The 25,432-nt window shown below is 37.8% G+C and overlaps 4 protein-coding genes across 6 annotated transcripts; 1 reads left to right on the top strand and 3 right to left on the bottom strand.

The window, feature by feature from the left end:
- Window positions 1–165: 165 nt before the first annotated feature.
- LOC115766007 (sodium- and chloride-dependent glycine transporter 1) lies at window positions 166–4,192 on the top strand. 2 transcript variants are annotated; one of them, XM_030709776.1, is made up of 9 exons: window positions 166–411; window positions 1,655–1,950; window positions 2,025–2,074; window positions 2,142–2,265; window positions 2,327–2,660; window positions 2,717–2,868; window positions 3,409–3,537; window positions 3,599–3,799; window positions 3,861–4,192. In XM_030709776.1, the coding sequence occupies exons 1-9, from the start codon at window positions 234–236 to the stop codon at window positions 4,173–4,175; spliced, it is 1,779 nt and encodes a 592-aa protein (XP_030565636.1). In that variant the 5' UTR covers window positions 166–233; the 3' UTR covers window positions 4,176–4,192. The 2 variants fall into 2 exon arrangements, with proteins under 2 accessions (XP_030565636.1, XP_030565637.1); XM_030709777.1 differs by lacking the exons at window positions 3,599–3,799; window positions 3,861–4,192 and having other exon boundaries at window positions 2,717–2,872; window positions 3,409–3,530.
- A 107-nt stretch (window positions 4,193–4,299) lies between these two features.
- On the bottom strand, window positions 4,300–9,128 carry LOC115766006 (sodium- and chloride-dependent glycine transporter 1). Its single transcript, XM_030709775.1, has 10 exons — window positions 8,713–9,128; window positions 7,189–7,320; window positions 6,983–7,134; window positions 6,805–6,911; window positions 6,598–6,739; window positions 6,207–6,534; window positions 5,872–6,020; window positions 5,675–5,803; window positions 4,664–4,870; window positions 4,300–4,603 (listed from the first exon to the last, which is right to left on the bottom strand). Exons 1-10 carry the CDS (start codon window positions 8,873–8,875, stop codon window positions 4,322–4,324), a joined length of 1,791 nt encoding a protein of 596 aa, XP_030565635.1. The 5' UTR covers window positions 8,876–9,128; the 3' UTR covers window positions 4,300–4,321.
- Window positions 9,129–10,735: 1,607 nt separating this feature from the next.
- On the bottom strand, window positions 10,736–17,992 carry LOC115765976 (sodium- and chloride-dependent glycine transporter 1). Of its 2 annotated transcripts, none has more exons than XM_030709733.1 (11): window positions 17,857–17,992; window positions 15,314–16,195; window positions 14,151–14,282; window positions 13,911–14,086; window positions 13,330–13,370; window positions 13,145–13,265; window positions 12,744–13,083; window positions 12,531–12,682; window positions 11,582–11,710; window positions 11,323–11,529; window positions 10,736–11,264 (listed from the first exon to the last, which is right to left on the bottom strand). In XM_030709733.1, exons 2-11 carry the CDS (start codon window positions 15,660–15,662, stop codon window positions 11,007–11,009), a joined length of 1,905 nt encoding a protein of 634 aa, XP_030565593.1. In that variant the 5' UTR covers window positions 15,663–16,195; window positions 17,857–17,992; the 3' UTR covers window positions 10,736–11,006. The 2 variants fall into 2 exon arrangements, with proteins under 2 accessions (XP_030565593.1, XP_030565594.1); XM_030709734.1 differs by having other exon boundaries at window positions 17,936–17,979.
- Window positions 17,993–22,625: 4,633 nt separating this feature from the next.
- LOC115765969 (adult cuticle protein 1-like) lies at window positions 22,626–23,310 on the bottom strand. The gene is made up of 2 exons (XM_030709722.1): window positions 23,268–23,310; window positions 22,626–23,207 (listed from the first exon to the last, which is right to left on the bottom strand). The coding sequence occupies exons 1-2, from the start codon at window positions 23,271–23,273 to the stop codon at window positions 22,818–22,820; spliced, it is 396 nt and encodes a 131-aa protein (XP_030565582.1). The 5' UTR covers window positions 23,274–23,310; the 3' UTR covers window positions 22,626–22,817.
- Window positions 23,311–25,432: the final 2,122 nt, after the last annotated feature.

The following is a 25,432-nucleotide window of genomic DNA, read 5'->3' as shown; positions in this document are numbered from 1 at the left end:
CCTGAATCATATTTATCGTATAACCCTAACATTGGAAGCCTCAAATAGCTTAAATACCTCCAAGAAATTCAGACTTAGCAGGCCTTACAATAGAGTTCACTATGCGAGCTATATTTTTATTTTTTCAAGTCTATGTTTAATTTTTGTGTTGTACTTTGATTTTAATTTTAATTTTGTTATCAATAAAAAAAATGCTTAAATTTGCGAACCTTAATTAAAATTGTTTACCTGGAATGCAACCGAAGGAAAATAATTTACCACCGCGACTACGTAAGGAGAAAAGGATCAATCGCGATGCAAATCGGGGCCAATGGTCTTCCAAAACTGAATTTATACTTACGCTCATTGGCTATGCCATTGGCATTGGCAATGTCTGGCGTTTTCCCTACCTCTGTTACCGCAGCGGCGGCGGTAAGTAGCCTCTCTCCATCCCTCACCTCCTATTCCACGTACCACCAACTGCGACTCATACTCTGCAACCATTAAAAGACTGGGTATATTGCAATTAGGTCAAGACAGCTTATATATACACGTGTTATACTTAGAAAATGTTTATTTCTTTATTTTCGATAACTCTATAAGTGTTTTCTCCACAAATCGATAGTCGAAAATACAACAAGAATCGAAGCGATACAATTATAATACTAAGAACAAATATATTTGGTATATAGGCACATGTGACGACCATTTTTAAATATATACATATATATATATATAATATGCCATTTTCGTAGCATTCGAACTATATACACAAAAGTTATTCAAGATTTAATTTAAACATTTCCAAAATGTGCAGCTTAGCTAGGAAGTGCTAAGCTGGCGGCGATTGCTGTAGTTATGCAGGGTAGCCGCCAGTCGGGCACTGCCGACAAGTGCACTCTTCTTGTTCCAGTAATTGAAGATGAGTGAGCATTTTAATGAGTTATTGTGCTCAATTCGCTCAACTTTGCTCGTGGCCGGGCTGTTCCAAAAATAGCGCATGCTCTGACGTCACACAGCCAAGCATATGTGTGTGTGTCCGTGTGTGTGTATTGGTGTGTTGGTGTGCACAGTGAGTGCAGTGTCTATTTTAAGCATCGGCAATTGGCTGTAGCTTTTTTGAGTGAAAGCTGGTGTGCGCTGCGCGTGGTGGCTTTTGCTGGCGCTTTGTCGGCGGGCAGCGAGTGCCTTCGATAGCTCAGTTGGTAGAGCGATGGACTGTAGAGTTTTCTCGAAGCTTGGTGTTGCGAGCAGTGGCAGGACTCTAGACCAAACAATACCGCGGCCTAGACAGCGCTTGCTCTTGTACCATCAGTTTATTGAATCGCGATATGTTGAAATCCATAGGTCGCTGGTTCAAATCCGGCTCGAAGGATCTAATATTTTGTTCACATTTGCTTTTCCCTTAATCCTTTATCATCGACTCTGGTTGCACAATAATTCCTTGGCCCTGACAGCGCTTGCGCTTGCAATACAAATTCATAAAATTCAATTGTCCGCATCATGGGTTCGAACCCGGCTTGAAGCAAATAATATTTGTACGATTTTCATTTATTTACTTAATAATTTTTGATTTTTAACAATAATATTCCTGCACGAAAACTGTAAAATTAAAAGCTGCTGGTTCAAATCCTCGACTCGAGCACATACATTTTTCACAAAACTTTTCTTCTAGGTGCATTCTTGGTACCGTACATGCTGATGGTTATTCTATGCGGCATTCCGTTGTTCTATATGGAGGTGATGATTGGCCAATTCTCGGGCACTGGCTGCACGGGAATGTTTCGATTGGTGCCCTTACTGAAGGGCACCGGCATTTGCATGGTTATTGTAAATCTGTATTGTGTATGCTACTATTCGGTTATCATATCATATCCGGTGCGCATGTTGTATTATTGTTTCTGGAAGACTGTGCCATGGATCGACTGCCATCATCCATGGAACTCACCCAATTGCACCACCGTTGACAATGTTAGTGAGTCCATCCCCCAGCCAAATACAACTACATATGAGCTCCTAAATTCTTCATTTTGTTCTCCATTTAGTTGCAACATGTTGAAGGTCGCGCCGCCACATCGGCAGATGAGTTCTTTCAGTAGGTTGAGCTGTGTTCATCGATAAATTATCGATGTCTTTATCGAGACAGCATTTTATCTTTTCAGCCTGGAAGTCTTGCGAATTTCGGATAACATTGCCCATCTCGGTGGCATGGTTTGGGAACAGTTTCTCAGCTTATTTATCACCTGGGTGCTCATTTTTCTGTGTGTGTTGAAGGGCATTAAATCGGTAAGATTTCGATATGTTTTCAATAACATTGAATATACACACAGAAAACACATCTGAACAGGTGGGCAAAGTTTCCTACTTTACGGCCCCGTTTCCCTACTTATTGCTAACCATACTATTTGTTCGCGGAGTAACATTGCCCGGCGCCTCAAATGGCATCAAATTTTTCCTGTATCCAGAATGGAATCGTCTGCTTGACCTGAAAGTCTGGGCCGATGCGGCCATACAGATGTTTTTCGGCCTCGGCCCCGGCTGGGGCGGCCTTGTCAACATGGCCAGCTTCAATAATTTTCGCAACAAAGCCAAATTCGATTCCTTTTTAGTTGTTTCGGTCAACGTGTTTACAAGCATCTATGCCGGCATTGTAGTCTTCTCCGTTTTGGGCTTTCTATCGAGTGAGTCGACGACATCCACACACATTTATCGATAACTCAGCTTGGTCTACTTCCAGACCGATCGGGCATACCCGTGGCCATAGTTGCCACCTCGGGCGCTGGACTGGCGTTTGTTACCTATCCAGAGGCGATTGCCATGTTGCCCGTGCCACAGCTCTGGGCCATCATGTTCTTTATCATGCTGTTCCTCTTGGGTATTAATAGTGTGGTGGGTATGCGACATTTATATCATATATGCTTAAGTATTTTGTATACCCTTGCAAAAGGGGTGTGTTGGCATTTTGTCAGGTGGTAAAAGTAAATGTGTTCTTGGTCAGTATCAGCAGCTGAGCTGATGTATCCATTTCTATCTGTCTGTTTATATGGAAACTAGCCTCTCAACCTCTCTCTTATTATTTTTTATACTACACTCCTTGCATAAACAGAAACGATCCATCAGATATCAAAATCTTTTGTGAAAAACTTTATGCTCATGCAATATATCTTCACCAAACTTATTCTTAACGAATTCTACCAAGCTCTACACAAAATATTATCAACATCGAGCAACTATAAAATGAACTTCTTAGACAAAATAAATTAACTATATATGATATATATATATATGATCATCAACATCGGCTACTTATATCATAGTCTCACTAAAAATCTATTAAAAGTCGAATTAATTCATACAACCATGCAAGGGTATACATGTTTCAGGCATGCCGAACTCGACTCTCCTATTTTTGATAATACTCTTCTTTAGTTTGTTCAACTGGAGTCCATTACCTCATCAATGTTGGATGAGATTGATGCGCTGCGTAACTATAAAATGTGGGTTAGCTTAATGTTATGCATATTATTCTTCTCCCTGTCGTCCATAATGTGCACCAATGTAAGCATATGTGTGATTGCGTAGTGCATGGAACCGATTAATACCCAAACTTATGTTGCAGGCTGGTATGTATATATTGCAATTGTTCGACTGGTACTCGTCGGCCATATCAATAATTGTCATTTGCCTGGTGGAGGTCATTATGGTGGCGTATATCTATGGCATTGACAATTTCATGTCAGATATTGAGTTCATGTTGGGTCAGCGGCCCAGCCTCTTTTGGAAGATATCCTGGAAGTATATATGTCCAATCGTACTGATCGTAAGACCGTATTTACAGTTCAATTCAACTAGTTTTGATCCCCTAATATATTTTAATATAGTTTATCCTGCTAACAAGCATCATATTTACGCGGCAAATTACATACAATGGGATTGAATATCCTTATTGGGCCGTTATGCTGGGTTGGTTAAGTTTTCTGTCCTCGGTTATGTGGATACCGCTCTATGTGTTCTACATTATGATCCGAAAACGCGAAACCTTGCGCGATAGTTTGAAAAAGCGCTTAAGGCCCTTTGATTGGACACCAGCCGATCCAGAAGATCGTGCCGAATACGAAGCCTTCAGAAGACAACGGCGACTTCCGGCATTTATGTCCGAAACGGATGTCGAGCCGGATCCGGTGGTTAAAAAATAATCATAATAATTCCTAAGCTACTAAGAATGGATTCTGCTCAAATTCAATTCATTATTTTAAAACATTTGACAAAATATTCTTTTTATTATATGTATACGGAATATCGCAGGGCACAAACCTTTAACAAATCTCAAAGCTCATCAACATTAGTTCACCTCCTCGGTGACCTCATAGAGCTGATGGGTAATATCAGCATTGCCCACAACCTCCTCATATTGCTGGCGGTCCTCCATTTCTGTGGGATACCAATCGTTGGGACGACAGGCGCGCCTGAACCTATCGCAAAATCCGCCCGTATTCTGGCACATTATAAACACGCCATAGCCCGGTATAAAGAGCATGGGCACCAGCACCAGAATCAGACTTATGTGCAACATAACGGAGGAACTGAACGCATGTTCCATGGATGAAATGAACACCCCAAGTAGCTGAAAGCCAAGAAATATATTTATGATCTCATCAGAGGAGAATGTGTATCATATACAAACCAAGGTATACAACAGAAAAAGCGGTGCTATAAAGCGCAATATGAATATCTTCCACGAGGCGAATGGCTGTCCAATCATGAATTCTATATCGCGCTGGAATCGCTCACGTCCATAGACCCAAAGCACCGCCAGCAGGAGGAGCAAGTGCATAACGCTATGGATCATAATGGCATCCAAGGATAACGCCGAGAAGTACAGAACTCCATGCTGTTAAAGAGAAGAATTAAAAGGTATATGTGAGAATCGGGATGAAAAAAAAAATATTAAATGTAATGAAATCAGGATGGAATGGATTTAAATGAAATGGAATGGAATGGAGTGGGATGGAGTGGAGTGGATGGGAGTAGAATGGAATGGATTACAATGGATTGGAGTAGAATGGAATGAAATGGAATGGAGTGAAATGGATTGGAGTAGAATGGAATGGAATGGAAAGGAATGTAGTGGAATGGATTGGAGTAGAATGGAATGGAGTGGATTGGATAAAAACGTAATAAAATGGAGTGAGCTGGAGTGGAATGAAATGAAATAGAGGAAAATGCCATGCAATGAAAAGCAATACAATAGTTTGGAATGAAATGAAAGGTAATGATGTAGAATGGAAGGGATCGAAATTGAATGAGATGGAATGGAATGAATAGATTGTAATGAAATGGAATAGATTGAATTGGGAGGGAATGAAATGAAATGAAGTGCACGGAAATTGAATGAATGAAAGGGAATGAGAATAAATTATAACAAAAACAAAAAAAAAAACACAAAAATATAAATTGAAATAGAAATTGGAATTAATTGAAATAATCTTAAATTTAAGCGTAAAAATTTAAAAACAAATCAAAATTCATGGTAATTGATAAAAGGCGAGAAATAATCGATAAAACAAAAAAATGTGGGGTTAAATATGGAAAAGGTATATAAATATATATTTATATTTATATGTATATATAAATATTAAAATATATATATTTATTAATATATATGTATATTTATAAATATATATATTATACTTACATTCGTGCAAAAGAAGATCGAAGCACTGGCCAAGAAGCACAGCACACCAACAATAACCTGCTGTTTATAATGTCGCAGCAGCTCGAACTCATCGAACAGGCTGGTGAAAACCGTAAAGAGTTGCGTGATCTGTTTGGGAAAGAATGAAAAATAAATGATATCATTAGACCAATCAGAGGCATACGATAATCACCAACCATCACAATTATGGAAGCCATCAGCAACATGGTATAGTAGATGATGGTCCATAAATTGGGCACTTCCAGGGTGGACAGAGCACTGGCACTCGATAGATACACTGCCCAGTTCACCTCCACATACATACTGAAGCTGCTGGACTTCATGGCTAAAGGATTTTATAAAGAAAAATATAAAGAGAAAATTATGATTAGGCTTAAGCAAAAACCAGGTTCACGAACCGAAATAAAAATAAAGACATAAAGGCATATTCTTTTCTTTTTGCAGCACTGATTTAGTATAGCTGCTAATAAACAATTAAATAAAATATTACAAAAATTATTTAAAAACATACTTTCAAAATAATGATCCAGCATAAAGGTAACCAAACCAAAGAGTATATAAACAAGTGTCTGACCGAAGGCAATTATCCAGCTATAGCTCATGATGTTCGTCTTGAAGTTGTTAAAGCTCGATAATGCCATGATGCTGCCCCAGCCGGAGCCAAAGGCCTGCAGTACGATAATCGTCATGGAGAGCCCACCTTCCACCATCGAATCCATGCGCGGCTTCACATAGTGGGTGATGCCATCCAAGGCGCCGGGTAGAAACAGGAAACGCACCAGACACACCAGCAAAAGCGCCAAGGTTGACAGAATCATGCAGCGCAACAGTTTGCCAAACTGCAGTATCAAAAGGCCGTAAGTATTACATATTTATATTATATATAATTGCTAACAAATTACCTTGGCTGTTTCCGAGAACTTCAAGAATATAAATGTGATGATCGCCCAAATGACGACTGATAAGCCGGCAATTTGCCAGGATAACTCATAGTCGTTACTTTCTCCCATGTAAGAATCACTCCTTAATGTCTCAAAGTGCTGTCTACAGGAATACAGTTAGATTAGTGCTAATTATTGATAATTTGATAACCTTCGAGTGCAACTTACCTGAAAAAAAGCACGGAGGGCACGTGCACCACTGTCATTTCATAGATATCCGATTCATTTTCGCTGCTCAGCACCGTTTGGACTTGTGTGTCCGTCATATTACAGATCTTAAGTGCAGGAATTAATACATCTATATTGAATGAGATATGTTATGAACATATAGAAAATATATACTTACAGTTGATACATTTTCCTCCGATTTAAAGCCTTCGCAACTCCAGGGCAGTGTGGGACGCAGGGAATGCATTATGAATATCAGTGGGACAATGGCAAAGATGCCATAGAACAGCATACTGGTCAGACTCAGAGCCAGACTCACGTAGCCCATGCCTAGTAGAAGTAGATAACTGTAGGCCAAACAGATATTTAATATATGCTACCTACCTTTGAAGAAGGGCGAGACGCGAAAGGCGGAGATGAAGCCACTGCTCGAGAATTGACCCATAAATGAGTGTATGACCAGAATCGGCACCAGATATATGGCCATATAGATATAGTAGGGCAACATGCCGAATACTAAAATGATCAGTTTTTTTTTTTTTGTATATACAATTTATAGATCTTGATCGAAGAGATTGTGAACTATAAGTAAGCTTTATGAAAGAGTCGTCAGCATTTGCTTAGAAATGTGTAATATTTATTTTTAGACACACTTTAACAATCTTTAATCTTGAAACAATCGTTTCGCTGGCAGCTTTAAGACTTGGTATACGTACAGGCAGGCTTAAGGTAATTTGTAATTTTGATCAACCTCTTAAAACTGCCTCCCAAATTGCGAACTATCAGCAATTTTATCGCAATGGGTTACTCATTTTAATAATGCTTAATAAATTATCAAGCATCAAGTTTCGTTTGTCTGTCATTTTTTTGTAACCCCACAATGTCGAAAAATGAGCGTGCATATGCTATCATTCCAAATACATATATTATAATCACAATCACAATTGTTTTTATACCCTGAACCCATTAAAAATGGGTATAAGGGTATATTGTATTTGTGCAAAATCCAAATGTATGTAACAGGCAGAAGTAAGCTTCTCCGACCCCATAATGTATATATATTCTTGATCAGCATCAATAGCCGAGTCGATCTAGCTATGTCCGTCTGTCTGCCCGTCCGTCCGTTTGTATGAACGCAAGGATTTCATATATATATATATATATATATATTTAATGTTGGAATGTTGGAAGAAGAGTTTCAGAGTATCCCCTAGTCGGGAGCTCCCGACTAGAACCTCTTATAATTAAATAGGTTTTAAATAGCGAAAACTATTTGTGTAAAAACGCCCCTTGAATCGCTTTTTGGGCTACTCTGCTGACTTCCAATCAGATAATATATATATATATATATATATATACTGATCAGAACGATATATAATGCTGCTAATGGATGCAGCTGTTTTTAAGTGCATACAGGTTCAGTCTTTTAAGTCTTATCAAGTACTGTGGATACTTATTAGTAGAGTTATATGCACAAAATTTGGTATGACACACATATTTAGGAAACCCTCCCCCCATTTCCTAGAAAATGTATAAGCAAAGAAACTTGAAAATGTAGAGCCTATGCACACTTTAGTATGCCATATTGAGTCTATGGAAATTTCATAAAGATCGAATTATAAATTCCGAAGAAAAGAATCTACTTCTTTAAAATAGTATGGGACAAAAGGAAAGCCGATGCAAACTGTTCGTAGTTTATTTCATAAGGTTTTTTTTCCCTCTTTCACTGTTTGTACAAAATATTCATATCAAGTAATGTCAACTATTTCCTTAACTTAATAGACAGCCCTCGCTGTTTGTACATGCAATGCATTGATCTCATCTGTTGTTGATTGGCTTATCAGCGACAAAATTTAAGATGAATTTTTCATTTGATTGCAAGTTGACACCTCGTGCACACATACTTACGGCCCATATCAAAATAGAACCAATATGAAACAATAAATAAATCCAATTTAAGTGCGAGACCAAAACAGGCGTAAATGAAATCCGTTGGCTTTTCCCATTTGCCACGAGCCAGGTCAGGTTTGAATGGCCTGCGGCCACTCTCATATGAGGTCTCGTATACCATGGCAACAGTACAAATTCGGTAATCGTATAGTATATAGAACAATATTGTGCTATATAAATTCAATCACAGCCTCTGGTGCATCACATATGCCGCAAAAATGGTTATTTATAAAGCAAAACAATTAGAAAATATATTATTCAAAATCAAGAAAAATAAATAAAACGCGATTAACAACGTCGCAATGCAGCTGAAATTTAATTAATGCTTTTTTTTTTTGTTTATATTTTTATTTTCGTTTTCGTTTTTAGCGATGAAAACGCGCGCCCGTTTACTTTAAATTGATGTTCTAATTAGAAGAAGCGATGCCGGCAGACTGAACGCGAGGCCTGCGAGAGCATCTATAGCATCCATGGAATGGAAAGACACTTTTTGTTTTTATTTATTATACCCTACAGCTATTGTAAACGGGTATATTGTTAGCAGTTAGCATCGATATAAACATAGGGTATATATCGATATATCAACAGTTCATCTTCTATTTGGAAACTACATAAGCTAGAGCTCGTATAGCTAGTTTTTCTAAATATCGATAAATATCGATTTGGACACATGATTTTCTAAGCATAACTTGAGGACTATAAAAGCTAGCTACACAAAACTTTGTCTGTAGACACTCGTTTAATATACACACACTCAGAATGTTTCATTTTTTGCATTGCCCCAAAAGATCACCTTGTGCTTTGGTATATACGCCCGTTTGGCTGCAACATTCAAGGCTTTTCAGATCAGATCACAAATACGGAAGCTATTCAGAAGGCATTTTTCATTCAAGAAGCACAGACTGCAGAAATCTTGTTTGTAATATCAGCTGGGCGCTGTGTCCAGGGTATCTTTCAGTCAGGCTAGAGCATTTTTACTTATTTTCATTATCAACGCTGGCCGCTGTCTCAACAGATATGTTTATATAAATACAGCAACAGATTGCCAAGTTCTCAGCTGCTGACATGTAATGCGTTCATTGAGAGAAATGAGTTGAACAAAATTTGATATTTGTATTGAAAACACATCGTCGAAACCGCAGCACATGACATTGTAATGATTCGAAATACATACGATAACATGTACTATATAATTTGTGTATATAATTAACATAAATCGTAGTAAAGACTAGCCCTAAACAAATCCATTTTACTCAAGCAAATATTGTGGGTAAACAAATATATAGAAGTGAACGAATATATAGCCAAAAATTGTATAGATAAGATTTTAAAATAGGAAAACCCAAACTATATTTTCAATATAGAGTTGTTATTTTTTTCTTTGTGTTTTCCAAAAGCTAAGTATTTATTTATTGCAGTGTAAACAGAGTACGTGTGCACTTCTGCTTCCCTGTAAAGCTGATCATGTGCTTTATTTATTGCTTATCGCACATCCAATTGGCATTTGTTGAAATGACTTAAATGCGTGCCAAATATACATATTTGTAATGCCAAAAAGTATGCAAAAAAGCAAAGAGAATCGTTTAAAAATACTTTAGCTTTAGAATGGCAAATATTCAATGCTCTAACCGAACCGGTTCGAAACCGAAAATTAAATTTGTTATTTACACATGAGCCAAAGCCTTAACCACATTAATTGTATTACAGATAACCAAACCAAAAACTAAATTGAACCACTTTCTGTGAATACCAGGGTTCAACTTGTGTCAATCGATTTGTAAGACCAGGTTCTCGACGCGACGAGCCTAGGTTCGAGTCTTGGCTAATAAGTTGGCTCAAGTAAATAACCTGAAAGCAGGACAGTAGTTCGAATTGTTAACCTGAATACGAAAACATTTTTTTGGGCTAATAAAAATAAAATTATTATTAAAACTATTTAATATCAAAGTCTAACAAGCATTTCTTAGAAATTTAATATATATTTTATAAAAGCTCTTGCATTTTAATTTCTTTTTTTTTTGCAACTACAAATATCACCAGTTTATTGTTCACTATAACTAGATTTGGAAAATGTCAGTACATTTAATTTAAAAAACTTGCGCTCATTGTTTTTAGATGCGTGTAAATTTAAAATATTTCAGCTGTTCTACACACAATTGAGTTCAGTTCGACCTGAGTTCAAGGTCCTTCGCTTAAGTACAGTATATGTAATTAAAATGAGTAAGTATTTTTTTGTAGGCACTATGCAGTTATTAGGCGGTGTTGCCATTGTCAATGACAAGCATTTCGGATGTGCCCATGATTTCCTCATAGAACCGACGATTGTCCGCGTTCACCGGATGCCAATCGTGCGGCGCAAAACATTGTCTCGTTCGTTGGCGCCAAGTGCCATTCGTCTGGGATAATCGGTAGAGCATATAGCCCAGGGCAAGTAAATAGATTAGAGTCTGGCTGATCCAGATCAGCAAGTCCCCGGCACCATTTGCTGTTAGCATATGGAGAGTCTCCCACTGAAAGTTCATTGAATGAATGCGATGCAAAAATATAATATCTATATTTGTGACTTACCAGGGAGAGTGCTATAAAAAAGGGCACCACAAAGCGTATGCAAAATATTTTAAAACTTGAGATCGTTTTGCCCAGCATAAATTGCACATCACACTGGAAGCGCACACGTCCATAGATCCAGGTGGCCATCATTACTAACAAGGCCGAGATGATAATCTGTGTAAACAGCGACATGTACGACAGGGCGCTAACTTGTCTGAAGCCCCTCTGTAGGTGAGAGAAATTAGATAAACGAGTTGGCTCGAAATGTAAGACGCACCTGGGTGCAGAAATAGATGGATGTGGCCATCAGGCAGAGCGCCAGGAGAATTGTTATAGGTTTCTTTTTGGGGCGCAGCTGCTCAAACTCATCGAAGAGCGCTGTTAGCACGGACATCATTTGAATGATCTGCCAAATAGAAATATAGATATAGATATGGATAGAGATATAGATATTGATACATTTACATATACAGATACAGATACAGATACAGATACAGATACAGATACAGATACAGATACAGATACAGATACAGATACAGATACAGATACAGATACAGATACAGATACAGATACAGATACAGATACAGATACAGATACAGATACAGATACAGATACAGATACAGATACAGATACAGATACAGATACAGATACAGATACAGATACAGATACAGATACAGATACAGATACAGATACAGATACAGATACAGATACAGATACAGATACAGATACAGATACAGATACAGATACAGATACAGATACAGATACAGATACAGATACAGATACAGATACAGATACAGATACAGATACAGATACAGATAGATACAGATACAGATACAGATACAGATACAGATACAGATACAGATACAGATACAGATACAGATACAGATACAGATACAGATACAGATACAGATACAGATACAGATACAGATACAGATACAGATACAGATACAGATACAGATACAGATACAGATACAGATACAGATACAGATACAGATACAGATACAGATACAGATACAGATACAGATACAGATACAGATACAGATACAGATACAGATACAGATACAGATACAGATACAGATACAGATACAGATACAGATACAGATACAGATACAGATACAGATACAGATACAGATACAGATACAGATACAGATACAGATACAGATACAGATACAGATACGTATTTATATTTATTAGGGATAGAGATAGAGATAAGGACAAGGACTTACCAGCGCACTCAATTCAGCTAGGAATATGACAGAAAAGAAGAGGAAAGACCAGAGTCTAGGCAGTGTTGCAAAGCTGCCAAAGAGATAGGCGTAGGCTAGATATAGGAACTGCATCGTGTGCTGCTTCTCCACATGCCACATGGCCACATGCACTGATTGAAGATATTCAAATGAGACATTTAAATGCATTAATGCTAATAAAAAGAGACTTACATTCAAAATGATCGTTGGCCACATGACCGCACACCGTGGCCATCACCGTGATGAGCACATGGGTGAGGCACACCCAAATGCTGAGGCGTTCGGCATCGCTGCGAAAGCTATTGTAGCTGCCCAGGGTTATGATGCTGCCCCAGCCGGGACCCAGCACCATGCTTGCCTGCAATATGGCCGTGCCCAGCGCCGACTGTATGCCCAGCCAGCTGGGTATTGTGGGATGCAAATATTCCTGCAAACTCTGCCAGTTGACCTGCTCGTGTATCACCAGATAAACAAACACGGCCACAAAGAAGCCAAACATCAGCACACAGGCACAGCGCAGCGCCTTCCCAATCTGTGGGTTGAGATTGAAGATTAGTTTCGGATGAGCATCGAAAATCTACTTGGCAACCCACCAGCGAGACGTGGCTTAGCAGCAGGGCCAGCACCACACACCAGATGCCCGCAATGGCCAGCAGCATAGGCCAGGATAGCGACCAGTCACTGGAATCTGGTCCAATCGAACCTATCACAGATCTGGGCAAAAAAATATAATAAAATTCTATAATATTCCGTAATTATCTGAAACTGTGAGACTTACTGAAAGAATTCCACAATTGCATGTGGCTTTTGTACGTGCTCCTGTAAATATACGTACATATAATTATAAATTAATTGGGCAAAGTATTTTTCATTAAATTAACAAACTATTTTCCTCGATTTTCCCGACCTTGGGCCGGATTTGCCGATAAGGGAAAAACACGTCAACAATTGTTTTTCATGTACAACTTGGTAAATTCGTAATCGTATCGGAAAAATAAAAAATATTATCTTCTACAGTTTCCTATGCTTTCGGTGAAAAGTTATTTTAAATATTATTTGCAACTTGTAAAACCGATCCGACGAAAAGCAATATTTTGCTTTCAGAACCCTGCGCGCCTATTTTCCACTTATATTGGTGAATTTGCTGAAAAGTGTGGAACAGTCCTCTAAAAATTTGCACAAGTTTTAAAAATGTGTTTGATTTACAGAGAATAAAAGCGGAAAAATGTTCATTAAACATATTTCCGCCTATTTTCCACGCCAGCAAGTGAAATTTTTGGGCTGCGCTTTTATCAGCTATCGGTCAATCCTGTGTTGTTGGTCAACCAATCAATCAATCAACACAATTACAACACTTACTTCCTCATTATAATGATCGTGTGTGGAACACTCCGGCGTATTCCACGTATTATTGCAGCTCATCCAAGGCATGACCTCACGCAGCGAATTAACGGCATAGATAAATGGTACGGCCGCATTGATGCTATAGTACGTAAGTGTGCCCAGGTTCAGCAACAGAATGGAATAGCCAATGCCTGAAATTAAGTTATATATAAAGTTAATATACAACAACTGTATAAAACATGCCATAATACATACCCTTAAATATTGGCGACACACGAAACGCCGAGATGGCGCCCGACGTGGAAAACTGTCCCAAAAATGTTTGTATAAGAAATATGGGCAGAGAATAAAAGCAAACTGCCAGCAGATAGCCGCTTAGATAATATTCTGAAAGTTGTACAAAAAAAAAGGGTATAAAACCAGGTAAGGACTAACAAAACCAAAATACCCTCTACAAGAGTATAATTAACCGCAGGCCCTATGTTTGTTACTCATACGCAGTGGTGTACAACGAAAAAAAATGGTTTGACACAAACAACAATAGCTATTTTATCTAAATAACAATAATGTAACTTATAATTTGTTTTCATATAAATACAGCTCGAAGATAACATATCACATATTACTCATACGCCATAAAGTGCATTAGAGTTAATCTGCAATAAATTTTACTGAGAATTAAGTTTTAACTTCTGTTTAATAGGAAATCAGCTTTTATGCATAACATTAAAATAATAATCGCATAAAAAAGATGGGCTTAAATTGATTTATTAGAAAATTAATCTACAAAGCTGCGCATAAGACGTATTAATGCTCTAATGCTAGCAATTGTTATTAATTAATTGCTCAAGGAAATATATACAAAATAATATATAATATAGACTATATAATAATAATAATTATTTTTATGTGTTCAGATTTAATTGACGTACGTAGTGCAAGAAATGCTTAGCTATTTATTTAATGACGGTATTTGAACTTTAGAAAAAATAAATAAATGAGAAAAAAAACGCAAACTTTGTTTAACCGAAGTCTTAATACCCTTGCACATACATATTTTGGATACTTTTTTAATACAATACTATTTTCTTCTTAAAATTTCATAAATGAATTATAGTTAATTATAAAAATAAAAGTAAATTTCTGTTTGATATATAACAGTCCATAATACCTTCTTGCTGCGCTCAAGATTAATACAAATTTGTGCAAAGTTTATAATTAGCTCGCTTCGACTTTTGCAGAGCCTCTGCTGATAACCTTTTCATAAATTTAATTGAATTCCGTAGATAAGGAAATTATGAAAATAATGAAAATAATGTGTCAGTATACTGACACCAATACGTCAAGGGCAGCTAAACATGACTAGACTAATTAAACTATTATACTAAAAATGAAAAAGTAATAGGAGTTGTACTTACTCCAGCCGCCGAACATCAGAGCCCAGACGGGGGCATCCGAGAAGGCCATTGTGCTGAAGGCGTAACTCGAGCTGGCGAAATAAAAGTCAGCCGATTTGGACCAGCGACCGCGCAGATTGTCCGGTCGAAAGGGTCGCTCCATGGTATCATACGAGCTGGTATTGCGTATGGCCAGACTATGCACTTGCCGGGCACAAAAGACGCGTCCGCCATAATGAGCTGGAGACGCACTGTTCCCACTCCCGTTCCCATTCCCGTTCCCGTTCCCATTCCCGGTCGCATTCTCACAATCGCCCAGCAGCATGCATTGGTTCAGCTGCTGCTTGGCATCGCCACAGATGCCTTTCATGCTGCTTTCAAGCTAATCGGGAACCTTGGACTGGCAACGTCATTGGCAATTGGCAATTGGCCTGTTTTCTTGGTCTATTTCGGGTTGGAGTGCCACCACTCGAGAACTGCTCAATTGCACTTGATTCTGTTCCGCACGTAGTTTAATGTTGAAGTTTCTTTTGTTTCAAGTTCATTTCGTTTCAACAACAAAAATGCACAAATTACGCTTTTTTTTTTCCACTCGCACCAAAATGCTGATGACCCAGTTTAAAGGCTTTTGGGTCAGCAGAATTTAATATATATATTTCGTACTCTGCCCGGGTCGTTTATATTAAGCCGTTAAAACTTGCTGAAAAAAAGTATCTTAATTAGCGTTTAGTGCTGCCTCCAGCAAATTTAATTGAATTGCCGATTATTGTTCTCCCCGTGCGCTTTCACGATTATCGCCCGTAATTTCCAAGCACTGAGAACACCCAAACGATTGCGATGCTCGAAGGCAAATGATGCGATTTGTGTTTGCCGTTCCTCCTGCTGCCGCCTAAGTAAGTAAAGCTAAATTCGAATGAAAAAAAAAATGGATTTAATTAAATATAAGCTTGTGTGCATGTGCTTGCGTTTGTGTAAGTGTGCGTATACAATGGGCACAGTGTGTCAAACTCGATTGGAAGGCAGCTTGCTAGATTTTGGTTATGGCAAATGTTATCAAGTAAAATTTGTATTTTCGCTTCAATACAGACATTTATACAGACTTTAAATTAAAATAAAAGACAGCAAAGTTTGAAAACAATTACAAATAAACCATTGAGATTCTTTTTAATAGTAATATATAATACACTTGTAACAAAATGCATTATGAAATTTAGCTGCTTATATTACAAATTAAACGTTTCAATTTTTTAAATTTTATTATTTTATGTTTTAATTTTCGATACATAAATAAGAAATGAGACCACTGTGCAATGACATTGCTAGACCTTTTTGTTGCATTCGCATTCAGAGTGTTTCCCCATCAATGTAAGCATTTATGCATATATATACTTTGACGTATGTTTGTGTCTATGTATGAGTAATAGTGACAATAACTCAACTACGCAGCTTTGATGCACACGTACACACATACCTAAGTATATATATATGTATATATACAACAAGCGTACTCGTCAACTATCTTAATCATACTACATTGTTGAATCAACAAAGGAAAAACATCTATTGAATAAAGAACGGTAAAAAAAAAATGCAAATCAATTTAAAAACAAAGCAAATAGCGCGTATTTCAATAATCTGATGGCAAACACGGGGGCAATGGACGACAGCGGGCAGAACGCCAGCTGATGGCTGTTTTATTCAACTGCACTATCTCGCACACATACACTCTCTCTCTCGCTCTCGCGCTACACCGTACACTTGACATTCGCTGCTCACAAGAAATTCGCCATGCGAGAGAATGAAATGGATAACGATAAGTCAGCGCACATTGCGCGCTGCTCAGCTGCAAAGTTTTTTCAACAAGTTAAATTTGTAACAACAAATAGCAGGCAAATGAGCCAGCAAAAGTGTATGTGTGGGCGAGAGTGGGAGAGCGGTGAATGAGTGGCTGAGAGAGACCAAGTAAATATGATTGTATTTGTTTGTTTTTGTTTTGGTGGTTGTTTTTGGGAGCGCAAGCGAATCAGCTGTTTTTTGTTTTGAATAGCATTGTGTAATTTGAATGGTTCCACTCAAATACATATGTGTGCATGTGTGAGTGGGGGGCCACACATACAATGACGTCAATTAGCTGGGATTTTATTGAATTCTGAATTTATTGAACAAACTGCAATTTGTATTTGCGCAAACACACAGCGTAAACGTGTTCAAATTGGCCAAATGAAATGGCCAATTTTTTTTTGTTTATAAACAAGAATGAAATATTTGGCAAATGCGCAGACAACAAAGAAACAAGAATGTGCGCAAATATGTGCTCAAGTGGATATATAAGTATATAATGTTTATATATATATGTATGTATATATATACATATGCATGAAAAACAGCCAAGCAGCAGCAACAACGAAAGTTGGCGTCACGCGTTGTCTGCCAAGTCTCAGAATACAAGGATTATCATAATATTGTCATTCCGGCTATCATTATCAACGCCCAGTGCAAACGCTGCACACTTTCGCACGCACGCCGCCAAAACAACAACAATAATTACAACAACAACAACACACTTCACTTCAATTGCATGCACTGTACGCTGTCTCCGTTGATTCCATCTGACGTGAATCTGCCAAATCGATGGACGGTTACCCAAAATGCCGTTTTCCCGACTTTCGTTTGCGACAAGCGTTGCCAGCGCGTCTTTGCCGACGACTAACGGCCGGCCGAATTGCCAGACCTCGAGCCAGAGCGCGTTTTGGCCCCAACAGCCAGCCAGAGAGTCGCCGTTAAACGAATCCAAATACCGAATCCAACTCGAAGTCATTTCACCCAGCCACGAACACTGGTTGCTCTTATCTCTATCGATGTCGTTTTTGTTTTTCTTCTACTTTTCTTCTTTCTTTTTTTTTTTTTGCCATTTATGCACTTTTTTCTCTTACACACAGAGACGGTTTTCATTGGGCAATGCGCAGCGGAAGAGAGCTGAAATCTTGATGGCAATACCCTAGCCTGCATAGTCGAAATAGATTTTAGAAAATTAAATTGTTATTAAAAAAAATTAACACATTTAAGTGTCAGTTAAATATATGATCTGGGTGTTCCGAAAAACAGACGCAATCACAAAAGTTTATCATTTGAATTTTGCAAGCTTTTATATAAATAAAATACAAAATATATTATAAGCTGGGTAATAGGTTCCAAGTTTGCTTAAAAACTAAATGAAGCAATTTATTGGAAGCAAGTTCTGAAAAACGGAAGCAATTGAATGCATTTGCCTTCTCAAGCTCGATAGTGAGAAATGGAACAGATTCTTCGGTCTTGATTGATATTTTGATATTTTAAACATATTTTAATACACAAGTCTATGCAAATAAATATATTTAAAAAATATATTAAAAAAATTAAGTATACGCCCTGATAAACCGTAAGCATGAAAAATCACAAGTGCTTACACTTAAGTCGTTAAAACTATTTACAATAACTAAAATCAGTTCTTATTACTAACAACAACTAACTAACTTAATAATTAACTAACTAACTAACTAACAGCTGCAAAGGGTACAAACTAAATCGTTTCCTGCAAATCACTTTGCTGTCGATTGTCTAGTCAAAAGCCCGTTGGAAATTTTCTAACCATTTTCAGGCAATCCACCGAATATGGTGAGATGCAGTTTGCGGCTGCTGCTGCTGCTGCTGACGATCGCATTTGCCACACTCATTGATTGTGGCAACAGCACGATTGACTCTTCGCCGGGGGCGAGCACAATAAATCAATGCAGTGCGGCGCATTTTTCAATCGGCCCCCTCCGAGCACAATCATTCAGCAGCCAAATGCGGCAACAACAGCTTAACAATCGCGAAACTTTGTACAACCGGAGAGCCCCACACACACACACACAGGCACACACAGATACACTTGCATATACGCTATTCAAGCTGCGGATCTACTTTCAAGCAAATCACGCGTCAGTCACAAGAGCTTCGAGTGTTCACAGCCAACAGTTCAAATTTAATGCGGTTACTCGTTCTAGGGCGGGGTTACGGGGCAGTCAAGTGGGTGCAGTTGCAATTACAGTCCGCGCTGAAAGTCTGCGACATGCAGCCTGTAGAGAAAACTATGCGCCAGCACATGAACTTGACACTTAACTTGGCGTTAATTGCAGCTTTGCCACAATGCTCAAACATGGGTATATGATTGGTAGCTATATACATATATGTTCGATCAGAAATACAGAAATTTATGAAAGATGTTATTTTATTGGGCTTACTCTTGGCACTCACTTTGCCTCAACAATGTGCGCTGTGATGCCTTACAATATAATCAAACTTCATTTAAGAACTTCTTCTTATTGAGAAATGCATAAACTTGGCACTTGGCTTTGATTGCCTTTTAATTTTTGATTATATATATGGTATATATCTTTATCTACTATATATATCTAGTAGATATATATCATCTCGGCTGTTGGTGCGGATCTAGAATATATATACTTTATGGGAAGTGTTTTAAAGTATTGCTTTGTCAATATTTGAAACGATTTACTCTTTTCTTTTATGTGCCAAACTTTCTGCTGTCAAAACATTAGTTTTCATATTTTTTGCTAGAATTTGTTTTGAAAATAAATAAACAATTTTAATTAAATGTTGGATCTGTTTACATTCATTGTGTCAATAAAGACAGACTTGAATTTCAGAAACATTTTGGCTAGAAGGTACACTGAAAACAATTCAATGTGAGATTTTTAAAGGTACAATTTTTACATGACTTTCGATGAAAAATTACGTTGTCAGATTTAAATGCCAATTTATTCAAGGGGCCAAACCATTAACAAAAAGCCAAACCACGTGAAAATTGTTGAGTTTTGACCGAGTTATGGGGTTGGGAAATTTTGACACATGTCCGTATGAGAAGATATTTAGGAGTACAATTTTTACATGAATTTCGATGGAAAATTACGTTGCCAGATTTAAACGCCAATTTGTTTTTAGTGCCAAACGATGCGTAAAAAACCAAACCACGTGAAGATCGGATGAGTTTTGACCGAGTTATGGGGTTGGGAAATTTTGACACATGTCCGTATGGGAAGAGTTTTAGGGGTACAATTTTTACATGAATTTCGATGAAAAATTACGTTGCCAGATTTAAATGCAAAATTGTTTTAAATGCCAAACGATGCGTAAAAAGCCAAACCACGTGCAAATCGGTTGAGTTTTGACCGAGTTATGGGGTTGGGAAATTTTGACACATGTCCGTATGGGAAGACTTTTAGGGGTACAATTTTTACATGAATTTCGATGAAAAATTACGTTGCCAGATTTAAATGCAAAATTGTTTTAAATGCCAAACGATGCGTAAAAAGCCAAACCACGTGCAAATCGGTTGAGTTTTGACCGAGTTATGGGGTTGGGAAATTTTGACACATGTCCGTATGAGAAGAGTTTTAGGGGTACAATTTTTACATGAATTTCGATGAAAAATTACGTTGCCAGATTTAAATGCCAATTTGTTTTTAGTGCCAAACGATGCGTAAAAAACCAAACCACGTGAAGATCGGATGAGTTTTGACCGAGTTATGGGGTTGGGAAATTTTGACACATGTCCGTGTGGGAAGAGTTTTAGGGGTACAATTTTGACATGTAATTCGATGGAAAATTACGTTGTCAGATTTAAATGCCAATTTGTTTTTAGTGCCAAACGATGGGTAAAAAACCAAACCACGTGAAGATCGGATGAGTTTTGACCGAGTTATGGGGTCGGGAAATTTTCACACGTCCATACGAGATTTAAGGGTACAATTTTGGCATGAATTTCGATGAAAAATTACGTTGCCAGATTTAAATGCAAAATTGTTTTAAATGCCAAACGATGCGTAAAAAACCAAACCACGTGAAGATCGGATGAGTTTTGACCGAGTTATGGGGTCGGGAAATTTTCACACGTCCATACGAGATTTAAGGGTACAATTTTGGCATGAATTTCGATGAAAAATTACGTTGCCAGATTTAAATGCAAAATTGTTTTAAATGCCAAACGATGCGTAAAAAGCCAAACCACGTGCAAATCGGTTGAGTTTTGACCGAGTTATGGGGTTGGGAAATTTTGACACATGTCCGTATGGGAAGAGTTTTAGGGGTACAATTTTTACATGAATTTCGATGAAAAATTACGTTGCCAGATTTAAATGCAAAATTGTTTTAAATGCCAAACGATGCGTAAAAAACCAAACCACGTGAAAATCGGTTGAGTTTTGACCGAGTTATGGGGTCGGGAAATTTTCACACATGTCCGTATGAGATGAGATTTAGGAGTACAATTTTTAAATAAAATTCGATGGAAAATTACGTTGCCAGATTTAAATGCCAATTTGTTTTTAGTGCCAAACGATGGGTAAAAAACCAAACCACGTGAAGATCGGATGAGTTTTGACCGAGTTATGAAGCTGGGAAATTTTTACCCATGTCCATATGAGATTTTTAAGGGTATTTGTCAGTCAATTAGCCAGTCAGTCAGTCAGGACAATCAGTTCTATATATAGTAATATACATATATGGACAGCCCATACGTATAGATATATGTAAAGATATCTCAGCTGTTCTTATGCCTCTTGCGATTGCTAAACTTACAGCTAAATGAGACTTGTTTTGTATTACAAAGTCCGTTAATTGCGATATAACAGCTTATGCGCGTAATTAAAGTCAAGACCTTTATCTGAGCAGCTGACTAACTAAATCGAATGACTATATGTGTTGCTGGACTAGAACCTTGAGCCACTTTATTGGTAGAATTTAGCAGTGAATCATTTCTACAAGCTCTAGAACTGTTATTTTGTATAGACCTTAAGCAAATTTGTAGGTTGCTTTAATTAATGGGTCTGATTAAAGAAATTGTAGAGATTGCAATAAGCTTTCAATTATTTTAATTAAAGGTTAAAATAGTAAAGAATCTAAATCCAAAGAATCTAGAAAGGTTAATGTTAAAAAGCAAGTCAAAAATGTTAATCAATAAATGTAAAGAAATATAATCGATGTATGTTAAAATATAAATGTTAAGAAAGTTTCCAATATTTAACCCCTTCGTGGTAAAGACTCTTTAAAAAATTTGTAGGCGTTATTTTTTAATGAATTATTGCAGAAATTTTTAGAAATTTAGGGTCTCATTAATTTTAGTTGAATAGAATGGATTCAAGAAAGCTTAAAGTATTTGCAAAAGCAACATTCTAGCTTAATTAATGACTTGAAACTCTTGAACATTAACAAAAATAATTGTAAGAAAAATTCGTTGTTTTGAACTTTTTTAAATAGATTTATTATCTAGAAAGAAAGTCGTTTTCATAGTTGGTTTTTTTGTTTCATTTTGTTACGAAAATGGCTTTTGAATAAATAGAGCGAGCGAGATTTTAGCGAGTGCGTTCAAAATTAAAATTTAGATGGCCGGTGCGAGTACCCTGTTTATACATACAAGTATTTACAACATTTTTCATTAACATATTCACTTCCATTTGGGGCGCATCAATTGCCGAAAAATCCTTAATTAGATGGTGCCGGGAGCGGGAGCAGCATTGATCGAAGCCACGGACTGAATGTGACCGGACAGCGGAGCGGTGTGGACGGCACCACGGGTCTGTGCGGTATAGACGCCCTCGTGGGCAACGGGTGCGACAACCACAGCGGGTGCATGGGGAGCCACCACGGCGGCGCCGTGACCAGCAATCAGAGCTGGGCCATGGGCTGCTGGCGGCCAGGAGCCAACTGAGACAGCGGCGGGCCAATGAGCGGCAGGTACGCCCCAGGGAGAAGCCAGCACGGGATTAGCAACGGCCGTATAGGACAGACCGTGACCAGCCAGCTGAGAGATCAACGGAATGACCGAGGACTGCACGCCCATGGCGAGGGCCAGGGTGAAGACAACAGCGATGGCGAACTGGAAATATGTGTGTGTGTGTTAATCCTGGCCAGATCGCAAATCCCTGCGTATACTCACTTTCATTGTGCTAATGGTGTTTGCTTTGTTGCGCTCTTAATGAACTCTTGTTCTGAACTGATCAATTGGCTGTACTGTGGCCAGTTTTATAGCAGAAAAAATGCAGCTAACGTCCGTCAACAATGGTCAGCAAAAGTTCAGCCAAGTGAGAGTTCGAGTTCGAGTTAGATATACATTACATATGCCATATATTCATATCTTTTGCATACATGTGATTACAGCTAATGACATGCCACATGCAGGCGTTCACATGAGCAGCAACACGGCACACACACACACACACACCCAGACTCAACACTCAGTCGATCGATCAAGCCCAATAGATCTTGGCCACGTTCAGAAATGCATTTCAGCTGTGCGAGGCCCAACCCAACTTTTCAGTTGCAGTTCCGGTTAAACTATTTTCACTGTCTCGACGCTTGCTCTGATTTAATTTTGTTTTTTTTTTTCTTATTGTATAATTACTTAATTGTTGTTGTATTTCATTAGCATATAATGTGACTAGCTTACGATCCAATCATGGTTCGTTTCCATATCCTGATTAGGCTATGGCACAGCACACCTAATTGATTTCCAATCCAAAACTGTATAATTGCTTCACAGATAATATCTATTCATTTGAATAAATTAATTTTAAACAAATTTCATATTATTTACCAACTCTTATTACGTTTGCACAAATTCTATATTTAAAGAAAATATAAATAAATTAATATATTTCTGGGGAGAAGAAGTCTCAAAATCGAAAAAATCTTCAAGTTCTTACAAAATTCAACGAATTTAAGATCTACTAACTGGGAACTTTGCAGTTTATGTTTTTAGACATTTTTGAAAAGATTTCGTGAATGTTTTTTGACATTTTTACAATGATTTCGACCGAAAATATACCACATTAAAATGAAAGGCTGAAGTCTTAATAGAGTTTTTTCTTCGGATTTTGTTAGTTTCCTCCATCGACTACGATTTACCTAGGAAATATTAAACATCTTTTTACTAGACTACAGGAAAAGATTAAGCTTGAATAAAATATTAAGCTGGAAAACCCGAAAGACAGGCTTACAGCTTATATTCGATTTCGATTCCAAGCAGAATTCTCTTTGAGAGTTACACAGAATATTTGAGCTCTTTGATAACTTCCTTAACGTAGTTTAATTATGCCGCCTACGATTGCGAAATGGAGTGCATTTAAATGGATATTATATAACACACAAGAGCCGCTCCCTGGAGCGTGGGTGTTGCAGACTTACAGCCGGATTCCAGTCGGATCCACCCACGCAGATAGCCATTTGGTGAAACAATTAGATCGCAGTACAAAGACACCCGCTAAAAGAAAAAACAACAATTCAATTATGCAAATGGCAAACAATTCGATTTGGATTGAATAGAAACATAAAAATCGAAAACCTTGCCAATTGCAGCCGCATTGCGAACCAGTTCTGAGGCGGCTGTCCAAAAAAAGAAAACCCCAAACAAAGCCAGGAAAACCAGTCAGGTGTCGTTGCACTAAAGACACCTATTTGAAGGCACAGCCCCTCACAGATTGGCTGACAAGTATTGGCCAACACGCCAACGCCAAAAGGAACAACAACAAATGTATCCATTGCTCTGCAAGGGTTCAAGTTGAGATACTTTTGCTGATAAACTGTAATTAATGCTGCCATAATTTAAACCTCCATCAAGATACATATATATATACATATACATATATATTTATATATATATTGTTTATATTATAGAGTTCGATCTGGTCTCAGGTGCTCGAGCTGTTACCATTTCTGGGCTGTAATTAGCGCTAAGCGTTTGCATAATTAAGCATACGCCCTGTGGTCGCATTATGAATTGCCAACAATTAGTTGGCTCAAATGTACATTGGCCCCGGTCTTGACTACCGTTCGATGGCCATAAAAAAAACCGTCCAAACATATCATCTAGTATTAACTGCTAAGTGCACAGTCGATCAAATCACTTAAGCTAGTACAAAGACATATTTGATCTAGACATTCTTTTCGATATGCAATCAATTAAGCAATCTGTAATTTTTCTCAGGGTTAGATCTATGGGTGCTACGAACCAAGGTCACAGTTTATAGTACTGTTTATTAATTTGATTATACGTTTAATTACATGGCTAAGGTATTTTAATGATTACCTTCGCTTTACGCGGTC

This window comes from Drosophila novamexicana, unplaced genomic scaffold (assembly GCF_003285875.2).
Source record: "Drosophila novamexicana strain 15010-1031.04,08,12 unplaced genomic scaffold, DnovRS2.1 tig00001059-arrow-arrow-pilon, whole genome shotgun sequence".
Taxonomy (NCBI): domain Eukaryota; kingdom Metazoa; phylum Arthropoda; class Insecta; order Diptera; family Drosophilidae; genus Drosophila; species Drosophila novamexicana.
The sequence above is the reverse complement of the archived record's forward strand: the minus strand, read 5'-3'. Positions and strand labels throughout refer to the sequence as shown.

Bases quoted from the DNA above. Each gene is read 5' to 3' on its own strand.
- LOC115766006 (XM_030709775.1), bottom strand. From the start codon at position 8,875: ATGGTATACGAGACCTCATATGAGAGTGGCCGCAGGCCATTCAAACCT. The intron at 6,912-6,982 runs GTAAGTATATAT...CCTGCACTTAAG, and splicing joins CGGAGGAAAATGTATCAACT to ATCTGTAATATGACGGACAC. The intron at 5,804-5,871 runs GTTGGTGATTAT...TTTCCCAAACAG, and splicing joins TGGCTTCCATAATTGTGATG to ATCACGCAACTCTTTACGGT.
- LOC115766007 (XM_030709776.1), top strand. From the start codon at position 234: ATGCAACCGAAGGAAAATAATTTACCACCGCGACTACGTAAGGAGAAA. The intron at 2,869-3,408 runs GTGGGTATGCGA...ACTCTTCTTTAG, and splicing joins TCTTGGGTATTAATAGTGTG to TTTGTTCAACTGGAGTCCAT. The intron at 3,538-3,598 runs GTAAGCATATGT...CTTATGTTGCAG, and splicing joins CGTCCATAATGTGCACCAAT to GCTGGTATGTATATATTGCA.
- LOC115765976 (XM_030709733.1), bottom strand. From the start codon at position 15,662: ATGAAAGGCATCTGTGGCGATGCCAAGCAGCAGCTGAACCAATGCATG. The intron at 14,283-15,313 runs GTAAGTACAACT...TACAACTTTCAG, and splicing joins TCTGATGTTCGGCGGCTGGA to AATATTATCTAAGCGGCTAT. The intron at 11,530-11,581 runs GTGCGTCTTACA...TCTCACCTACAG, and splicing joins CCATCTATTTCTGCACCCAG to AGGGGCTTCAGACAAGTTAG.